This window comes from Nannospalax galili, unplaced genomic scaffold (assembly GCF_000622305.1).
Source record: "Nannospalax galili isolate Female #2095 unplaced genomic scaffold, S.galili_v1.0 scaffold700, whole genome shotgun sequence".
NCBI lineage: Eukaryota > Metazoa > Chordata > Mammalia > Rodentia > Spalacidae > Nannospalax > Nannospalax galili.
The window spans coordinates 225,123-235,672 of NW_008346151.1; the positions used below are offsets into that span (position 1 = coordinate 225,123).

At 39.8% G+C, this 10,550-nt stretch overlaps 1 protein-coding gene across 8 annotated transcripts in view; it reads left to right on the forward strand.

The window, feature by feature from the left end:
* The window catches only part of Cep192 (centrosomal protein 192), a 114,399-nt gene that overhangs the window by 39,020 nt on the left and 64,829 nt on the right, over positions 1-10,550 (forward strand). For all 8 annotated transcript variants that reach the window (XR_003851018.1, XM_029568062.1, XM_017800484.2 and 5 more), the window contains exons 17-21: positions 103-925; positions 1,014-1,134; positions 5,804-5,972; positions 7,116-8,019; positions 9,424-9,572. Coding sequence is in view for 7 of the 8 variants with exons in the window: in XM_029568062.1 (XP_029423922.1) it covers positions 103-925; positions 1,014-1,134; positions 5,804-5,972; positions 7,116-8,019; positions 9,424-9,572 (2,166 nt within the window). In the remaining variant the exon portion in view is untranslated. The remainder of the gene's footprint in view (positions 1-102; positions 926-1,013; positions 1,135-5,803; positions 5,973-7,115; positions 8,020-9,423; positions 9,573-10,550) is intronic.

A 10,550-nucleotide genomic window follows, 5' to 3' on the forward strand; every position in this document is an offset into this window, starting at 1 on the left:
CATATTCCCTGAATATAAGACGATTACACTAAATAAAGGTTAAACTGTTCCTATCCATGGAAGAAGAATTAGTTTATTTGATACAAGTTTTCTTATTTTTAGGACACTTTCTTCAGTAATAACAATCTTGAAGAACATAAAGACAAACCATCTGATGGTGGAGATTCTATTCTTAGCATAAGCACCATTGCTTCAGCCATTGCAGATGTGTCAGTGAGTACTGATCCTGTCCAGTTTGTTGCCATGATGAAGGCACTTAAAAATAAAACCAGAGATAAGACTTCTCAGAAAGATGATAAACAAAAGGAATATTCCACAGTGTCTCATTTCTTACTTAATGATTTAGAAAAAAGTAATGGATCCAGTGCATTTGATATGGAGAAATACCTTACAAAAACAGAAGTTAGTAGATGTGAAGGTGGATTGGAAAGCATCTCAAGAGCAGGCACATCTGACATTTGGGATTTATGTTCATCCAGACAGCAGACTGTTCAAGACAATACGGTGAACTCATGTGCTACTTATATAAGGGAACCAAAAGAAAATATCGCCGCTGATTTCTGTAGTGACAGTGCTGAAAGTGAGACTCAAGAATCACTTGTAACAATAACCTCTTCAAGTTCAGTCCTTAGAAACATAAGAGAGCATGAGAGTGCAGTCATGGATAGGAAGACATGTTTCACGGACAGCACGTTACCAGGTACTCAGAGTCATGACAAAGCTACCTCAGTTTCCATTCCAACATCCAGTAGTTACTCATCAGTAAGGACCCCCAGAATAACATCCTTGAACCGCTTAGAAGAATGTGAAGAAATACAAGATAATAGAGAACACCACAGGCAAACAGAGTCTGTTAGTGAAGCCAGCAGCAGTAATAAGCACGTTACTTTTGAAGAGAGTTGTACAGTCTCACCTAAAAGCGTTGGTAAGTGTCTTGGTAATTGATTGCATTTAAGTTGTGTGGTTTTTGTTGTTGTTTTCTGGTCTTACTGGAAAATACTCCTTTGTAATAGATTTGAAAAATACACCCTCTGAGTGTGGTGGATCTGGCTTAGAGGACCAGGACAGCTTCAGACCTTCCACTTCACCACTCAGTCATTCTTCTCCCAGTGAAATTTCTGGAAGCTTATCAGGGTAGGTGCTTATGTTTATTATTAGTTCCAATTTTTTACTTTTAGTAAAAACATTTTTTCATAATTTGAGTATGAGTGTGTGTGTGTGTGTGTGTGTGTGTGTTGGAAATGGAAACAGGGCTTGCTAAGCACACATTATACCACTGAGATATATCCTCAATCTTTTTTTTCAATTGATTGTTTTTATTTATGTGTATGTGTGTGCCAGTGCCCACAGAGGCCAGAAAAGGGTGTCGGATCTGCTGTAACTGGGGTTATAGATAGTTAAGAGACACTCGATGTGGGTGCTAAAAACTAAATTTGGGTCCTCTGGAAAAGTAGCAAGCACACTTAACCAGTGAACCATCTTTCCAGCCCCCATAATGTATTTTGATCAAATCTGCCCGTCTTTATTATTAATTAAGAAAAAATTGTGCTGTGCATGGGAAAATTTGTAAAAGAAAAGATATGAAGAAAAATCTCTTAATTTTTAGGTTTACCTTTTTTTTTTTAAGTCTGTGTGTGTATGAATGGTGCTTTCTTTTTTAAAATATATTTATTATTTTTATTTTATGTGTATGCGTGTATTGCCTCCATGTAGGTAAGTGCACCCATATCACACAATGCCCGTGGAGTACAGAAGAGGCTGTCGGATCCCCTGGAACTGGAGTTACAAATTGTTAGCTGCCATGTGGGTGATGGGATTCGAACCTTGGTCTTCTGCAAGAACAGCCAGTGTTCTTAACTGCTGAGCCATTTCTCCAGCCCTAGGTTTACCTTTTAAAGGTAGTCAGTGTAAATTTTTTGTAAATTTCTTCATAATCTTTTTTTCTTGAGATTAAGTCACACTGTTTGGTCCTGGCTAGACTGGACCTCAACTGTGTAGTCGAGGCTGGCCTGGAAACACAGATCCACCTGCTTCTGCCTCCTAAGCTGGGATTAAAGGTGTGCACCACCACACCCAACCTGTGTTTATTGTTATTTTTCTTATGCACACTTTTATACTATGCTGGGTTGTTTGTTTCTTTGTTTTTGCTTGCTTGCTTGTTTTTGTGGTATATGCATGTGTGCATCTTGTGCTGGCATTTGTGGAGCCACAGGCTGACATCAGGATGTCTTCCTCAGTTGTTTCTCTACCTTATTTTATATTGAGAAAGGGTCTCTAACCAAACCTGGAGTTCACTGCCTTGATTAGACAGCCAGAAATTTTGGCCAGCAAGCCCTGGGTTTCCTCCCATCTCTACTTCCAGGGCTGGCATTACAGATGTGCACTGACAGACCCAGTGTTTGTTTATTTTTGTTTGTTTGTTTCTTCACAGGAGTGCTGGGGATCCAACTCAGGTCCTCATACTTGTTCAGCACATCACCCACTGAGCCATCTCCCCAGACTTTTTTTTTTTTTAAAAAAAAAACCTTATAGTTATCTCTGTATTTAAAAGGAAAAGTAGCAGTGTTACATAGACTGCATAATGGGCCCATTTTAGTTTCCTTTCTTTTGCTGTGATAAAACACTGACCAAAAGCAAGTTAGGAAGAGAAAAAGGTTTATTTCATCTTCTTCCAGATCATAGTCCATCATGGAGGGAAATCAGGGCAGGAACTGAAGTCAGGAGCCTGAAGGCAGGAAACATTTGCTGACTTGCTGTCTGGCTTACCTGCTCATGCTTATCTAGCCTTCTTTTATAGCTGAGGACCACTGCCTATGCATAGTGCCACCCACAGTGGGTTGAACCTCCTACCTCAGTTAAAACAATCAAGGCAATCCCTCACAGACATGTTCACATAGCAACCTGATAAAGACAGTACTCAGTTAAGACTTTTCTCTCAAGCTAGGTATGGTGGTGCATGCCTTTAATTCCAGCACTCTGGAGGCAAAGGTAAGGAGGATCTCTGTGAATTCAAGGCCTGCCTGGTCTACATTCAGGCCAGCTGGGGTTACAGGGAGACCCTGTCTCAAAAAGACAAAAAACAAAACAAAACAAAACAAAAAAAACAAAAATCCCCCACAACCAAAAAACACTTCTCTCTCTCTCTCCCTCTGATTCTAGGCTGTGTGTCAAGTTGACAGTTAATGCTAGCTAGAACAGATATTTTTCATGGTTTATTTAATATGTCTAGTAATACTTAGTGTATTACTCTGTTTTACTATTTTAATAACATCAAGATGAATAATTTTCCTCAAATTTTTACTTTTATAAAAGTTTTCTTTTACAGCTTTCTATGAGATCTTGCAAGTGTTTCTCTGTTGAAAGATACTAATGAAAACTTTTAACTAGATACTGAGATAATAAAAAAAATGTTGTGGTTTACAAAATACTGAATGAATTTCTAAGCTATCTAGTAACTTTTCCAAGATACCATTGAAGTTTTGGATATCCATCTGAAATGTGGTATGGATCAATTACAGCTAAATACCAATAAAAAGCTTAATCCGGTGTTTTAGTGACACCTAATAAATGCTTCATTTTCAAGCACTATTTCATATACACAGCCACTTATTTAGCAGTTAACATTTAAAGGATATCAGATGCCATCCTACCCAAGCAGATCTGAAAGTGATCTGTCTCTGAGGTGAACCAGTGTATTCTAAATCTATGGTTTGCCCTTTTCTTCCCTTAAGTTTCTTACAGTGATCACATCATTGTTTCTGGAATGTTGGAGGAAAATCTGATACTAGTGTAATTGTCTTTGGTTTTGGATCGACTTAATCTTTTTGCAAGTTTTTGCTAGAGATTATTTTTCAGCTCAGGCAATTTTATTAACCTGTAGCTGTATGTTGACTCTTTTGTTCTTTCCTGTCATGTAGTATACCTTTTACTGTGTGAATTCAGGCATTATTTCTAAAAATATTTTTCCTGCTCTTTTTTTGGCTGGGGTCTCTTTTGAGGCAGGGTCTTCCTGTAGCCCCAGCTGGCCTGGAACTCTACTATGCTCACTATGTAGACCAGGATGGCCTTGAACTCAGATCTGCCTGCCTCTGCCTCCCAAGTGCTGGGATTGAAGGTGTATGCCACCACATGATTTCATTTGGTTTTAATTCTGACTTCTTAAAGGCATTTAATACAAACTGAATAGTCTATAATGAGTCTTTTCATCAGTGGAGTAGGGAAGTGCTGACTTTTCTTGGGAACTTGGCATATGGTCAGATATTTTAAATTATAGTTGATGTTTTAAATCATGTTTCACTTTCTCTAAATGCCCATGGAATTGGTTAGCTCACTCCACATGGTTAAACATGGTTAAACCTTGTATCCTTATGTGGCCTCTGCAATGTGCATATAGGCTTATGTGCCTGCACACACACATTTGCAACCCCCGTGCCCCCCTCAAACACAAATGATGGATAAAAACAAGTCAAGGACTGAATTGAACCTACATGGTAGAGCATTTACTGAATGTGGAAACAGTTCCAAAGATGGCTTGACACTATTTCTTATTGCCTGTGCTCTTTGGCACTGTGATTATTCAGCTTGTTTCCCTCTTCTCAAATTTGGGCTGGAGGCTCTATGATGGTACACTAGTTACTTTTCTGTTGCTGTGATAAATACCATGACCAAGGCAATTTCTAGAAAGACCATATGGCACATGGTCTACCACTATGCCATAGCCTCAGCTCCATATCCATTGCACTTTTTGTTTTGCTTAATATATCATGAACATCTTTCTAAGTCAAAGGACAGTATTCAGCAGCATGGTTTGAAGTTTTTGTTTTTTTAATGTTAACAATACTAGTAAGTACCACTGAGCTGTATCCTCAGCCCTAACAGCATGTTTTTTACTGTTGAGTTTTTTTTTGGGGGGGGGGTTATCTTTTTGAGATAGGGTCTCCCTGTAAGCTGAGCTTGCCCCAAACTCAAAGAGATCCACCTGTCTCCGCCTCCTGAGTGCTGGAATTAAAGGTGTATGCCACCATGCCGTGCTGACAGCATGGTTTTTAATGTCAAAATGTATTGTGTTGGATGTTTGTGCCAAAACTTAGTCCCTCTTGTGTGACATTTAAATTTTCTTCTTTTCTTTTCTTTTCTTTCTTTCTTTTTTTTTTGAGACATGGTCTCTTGTAGCCCCAGTTGGAACTCCATATGTAGACCAGGCTGGCCTTGGCCTCCCGAATACTAGGATTAAAGACGTGAGCCACCATGCCTGGCTAGGGGCACTTTTTCAAGGTGCCACTTAATTGCTTGGTGAGAGTTAATTCCATGCAATATGTGGGGATTTCTTTGCCTAATCTACTAGATGTTCTGTTTTAGTTTTGCTCTTTCAGGGTAGGAATTTTAAAATGGTTTTTTATTAACTTTTATATCAGGTACTAAATAAATTTTTATTAAATAATAATTATCTCTCTCTCTCTCTCTATATATATATATATAGTATTTACTAATGAAAATGCAACAACCTTGTTTATTTCTTTGAAACAGGGTATCACTATGTAGCATTTGCTGGCCTGAAACTGGCTATGTAGACTAGACTGGCCTTGAACTCACAGAGTTCTGCCTCAGTGCACCACCACATCATTTTTGGCAATAACTTTTTTTTTTTTAGTGTTAGCTTACCAGAGGAATATCATCAGCAGGAATGTAATTTGTAATTTTTGATAATTAAATATAGTTGGTTTGTGGTTAAATTACTTCAGACTTATAGGTAGATGGATATGATCATTTGCTGATATGGATTCTAACACTGTTTCTTTTTCAGATGTGCTTTGGAGTCTCTTGATTCAGTTCATCAACAGAACCCACCCTCAGAGAGTGGGTTGTCTCACTTGGCAAGTTCCCATGCTGATATGAGCAGACTGACTTACTTGTCTGAACGGGAGAGTACATTGCCTGTCACAGCTGCTGACAGAAGCCCAGAGGACCACAAGGTGGGAGGCACTTGGACTGTTTTTTTGTTTGTTTTTTTTAAAATATATTTTTATTTTTTATCTTTATTTTATGTGTATGGATGTATTGCCTGCATGTGAGTGCACCCATGTCGTGCAATTCCTCAGAGGTCAGAAGAGGGTATGGGATTCCCCTGGAACTGGAGTTAAGGATGGTTCGTAGCTGCCATGTGGGTGCTGGGAATCAAACCCAGGTCCTCTGCAAGAGCAACCAGTGCTCTTAAACACTGAACCATCTCTCCAGCCCCAGCTCATCCTTCATGTGGTCTTTTTGAGACAGGGTCTTCCTGTAGCCCCAGTTGGCCTGGAACTTGCTATGTAGGCCAGGTTGGCCTCAAACTCACAGAGATCCGCCTGCGTCTGCCTCTGGAGTGCTGGGACTAAAGGCATGTGCCACCTAAATTATATATTTTTTAATTAGCTTGCAAAGCACTGATTTCCATAAGGCTTTTTCATACACCCTTAGTTTTAGTTAACCCACCCCTTCTTTTTCTCATGCCCCTGCTTTTTATTAGCACATCGTTTTAATGTGGAATGATGGAGCCTCTCTGCTACTTCCTCAGATTACTAGCCCTGTCTAAGCCTGTTTCTTCATCTATGTGAAGACATGATATGAATCAGTACTTATCACCTAGTAATCTAAAACTGAGGACATACTTTTTTGTTACTATTAGTAACTGACCAATAATCTAGTCTCTGTTTATTGTATCTTTGTTTTTGAAGCTATAATTCAAGAAAAACTTCCAAGGCAACCAAAAATAGTCAAAGCTAAATATATTCTTGTGTGTTAGTTCTAGACTATTCATCTTGCCAAGCTATAGCTGTTATCTTCTTGCATGCATTTTAAAGAAGTGATAAAATAGAACTGTACAAGTTTAGAAAATGGAAAAGGTATAGTATTGGTGCATGCCATTTATTATCTTCCTGTTGTAAGTCTTCATGAAACAACGGACACAGTTTTCATGTGTAAGTTTGCATTTCGTAGTTAAAGACCTAGTTTCCTTTGTGTACACCAACTGTGTTTTGGATAATGTCATGTAGTTCTCATGTTATACCAGCATTGTTTGAACCTGTTATATTCATTTTATCTATGACTTATTTAAAAATCAAATTTGTTGCACTCAGAGTGATGTTACCAGTGAGTTGAGCACCACAATTATTCGAGCCAGCCCAACTCCATTAGAGGAACAAACTTTGGAGAAGCTGAGAGAAAAAGTTCCAGGTCAGAATACAGAAAAAGGAACATTGTCATGTATTGTCCAGATTAAGTCGGATTTAGAAAAAGTGACTGAAACTACTTCTCTGAGTAGCAGACTTGAAGATGGAGGTTCTAACTTTACATTGAATCAAGATCTTTTTTCTACAAGTGGAGAACCCTTGCAAGCTAGTAAGGTAGATCTGACATCTGACCACAATGAAAAGGACTTGATGGGCCAGGCTGTACTGAGCAAACCAGGTCTGAGTCACCAGAATGGGCCAGCCACACCATACCTTCCTGCGTTGAACCTGAAGACTGTGGGTCAGGGTCACAGACTAACATCTAATGGTCCTTCACTTGCTAGCACTGAGTCTAGTGGCCACATTCCTAATCAAACCTCTGGAAACCAGCGCAGCCCTGCTCCAGGCACCTTAGCTCATGCTTCTGTTGCTAAGATGCAGAACATGCCTGCTGTATGTCCTGCGCTCTGGACTGGACAGTCTCTTCACACAGCTCCTGTGACTCAGCAATATTTGGGGACAGTCCCTTTATCTGGAAATGTCACTTTGCCACAGTGCCATTCAGGCTTGCAAGTCTGTGGGATTTCAGGATGTCCTCCGTACCCGCCTGTTGGAGGAGAACATGTGGCTTTGGGAATGTATTTTGGATCAAATCTTGCCGCCGGATTGATGGGTCCCTCTTCTCATTATAACCCCTGTTCTACTGCCCTACACCAGAACCTGCTGAATACAGCAAAGCCTTTTCCTTTGCAGTCTGTTGGTACAAACTGTGAAACCAGACCATGGGACTCAGAAATGATGTCTGGATTTGGTAAGATGCATTTCCTCCTCTTCTGTTGCTTGTTGCTATTTAAAGTTTGAATTTTCTCAAATGGGACCACAAAACTTGTTTCAAATAAATGTTTGTTGGAATTAATTTCTTTTAATTTAAAAAAAAAAAATTTAGGGTTTAATTTTATTCGTGTGAATGTGTCTTTGCGAGTGTACGCACACATGTGTAAGTGTCTGTGCTGATTAGGAAAAACACCCTTTGGAGCTGGAGTTACAGGTGTTTATGAGTTGTCTGATGTGGATGCTCGAATCTGAACTTAGTTCCTCTTGATTGACCAGCAAGCATTCTGAACTGCTGAGCCAGCTTTCCAGCATGCTGCTTTTTTTAAAAACAGGGACTCATCTATCCCTTGCTGGACTCAAACGAGTTCTATAGGAGAATAACCTTGAATTTTTGATTTTCCTGCCTCTACCTCCTGAGTGCTGGGATTATGGATGTATACCACCCAGTTTATTATAATTATTTCTTATAAGGTTTTCCTTGATCTTATATTGAGAACATTGTACTATCTCTGTGTAGGGGGTTGGCAAAGTTGGCTCAGAACAATAGTAAAATGTGTGAAAGTAGTTTTCTATGACTTTGACCTCCTGATTTTTCTTTACCTTTTGTAGCTGGAATTTTGTTATTCTTTCAATTAGGAAGTGCCCGCCTTAGGATCAGGTCCCAAATTCATGGGGTAATATGATAGGGGTGAGGAGCAGTACTCCTCTCATCCATAGTGTACATCTCTTGATGACAGACATCTGCTCTGTGGAGCCAGGCACTGTACACATAGCCTGTATGAGTGTGGCCTGTTTGTTTACTATTCGAAGTAACTTTGTGAAGATGGGGAAAATGTTAAAGATAGTGCTTTTAAGACCCTCGGTAGCCAAGCACACTTGGGAAGTAAAACCTTTCTATCTATATCACTTTGTTTGTTTTTGAGACAGGGTCCCCCTGTAGCCCCAGCTGGGCTGGAACTTGCTGTGTAGACTAGGTTGGCCTTGATATCAGAGATCCACCTCCCTCTGTTGAGTGTTGAGATTAAAGGCATGCACCACCACACTTGTCTGTATAGTCTCTTTTTATGGGGGCCAGAGGCTCCCTTGGGAGAGAAAAAGGATACAATGGAAATAACATCAAAGATTTAATCAGCTATAAATTTTGAGTTTGATCGGTTTGTGTTGTGTTTGTTTTTCTTTGAGCTGGATAGAAGGGTTAGAAATTGTTGGTGGGCTTTTGCTGAGACTTATAAAAAATGTCAAGGATCCTTACAAATCTGGGGCATTTATACTATAGCTGTTGGTTATACTTGGGCAATCTTACATAATAATTTCCTTTTAACTAATAGTCCTTTTAATCAGATGTTTGGTGTAATTTGCATTTTGACTTACTCTTATGCAGGGAATGCCAGAGTACCCGAGGAACTGAAGTTTCCTCATGCTTGCTGTGTAGGTATTGCTTCGCAGACCCTGCTTAGTGTCCTCAATCCAACTGACCGTTGGCTACAAGTCAGCATTAGGGTTCTCAGTGCTAGTGTGAATGGTGAGAAGGTAAGATTTTAGTGTCTTTCTCTTTGGGCTTAGTATTGAATTTTAATGAAGTGTTTGACTTAACACTTTTTAAAAATACAATATTTTTGTTTGAGAATCTCATACATGCATTCAGTGTATTTTTCTCATATTCATCCCCCATTCTTCTTCCTTTTGGACCTATCCCCACTCCCCTTTTTTCCATTTTTACTGATTAAATTTTTTTGACAGCTGCATACATGTGTATTATGCATTCTGATTACTCTCACTCCCAAGTTCTCTTATTTCCCTCTCATCCCTGTCATCTCCCTCCACAAGTCCCTTTCCCACATTCATACCCTTTCTTTTGTTTGTGATCCACTGATTTTAACCAGGACTATTTGCGTGACTATGGGTTTAGAGTTGTCTGTTAGAGCCTGATGGGTTCATGGTTAAGTACACAACTGAAAGCAAATTACTGTGCCTCTTCAGGAATCCATGAGTAGCCTAAATTGTTCAGCAGGGACTGGTAGGACCTCATGAGCTCCTCTCCAATCCATGATTGGCTGTTGGCAGGCCCAGTGCAAGCAACTGTAGCTGCTATGAAATGTTGACAATAGATGAGTTATCTTCCAGCTCAGCATTCTTTTTGTTCCCTCTTCCACAATATTCCCTGAGCCTTAGAGGGGCTGGTATAAATGTCCTGTTTAGGGCTAAGCACTCAACCGTCTCAGCACCTTGAGCAGCCATGTTTGGCGTTCATCACTGTTCCCTGCAAAGAGAAGCTTCTCTGATTAAGACTTAGAGTAGCGGGACTGGAGAGATGGCTCAGTGGTTAAGAACACTGTTCTTGCAGAAGACCCAAGTTCGAATCCCAGCACCCACATGACAGCTAACAACTGTCCGTAACTCTAGTTCCAGGGGATCCGACAGCCTCTTCTGTCCTCTGCAGGCATTGCACAACACAGGTGCACTTACCTACATGCAGGCAATACATGCATACACATAAAATAAAATAAA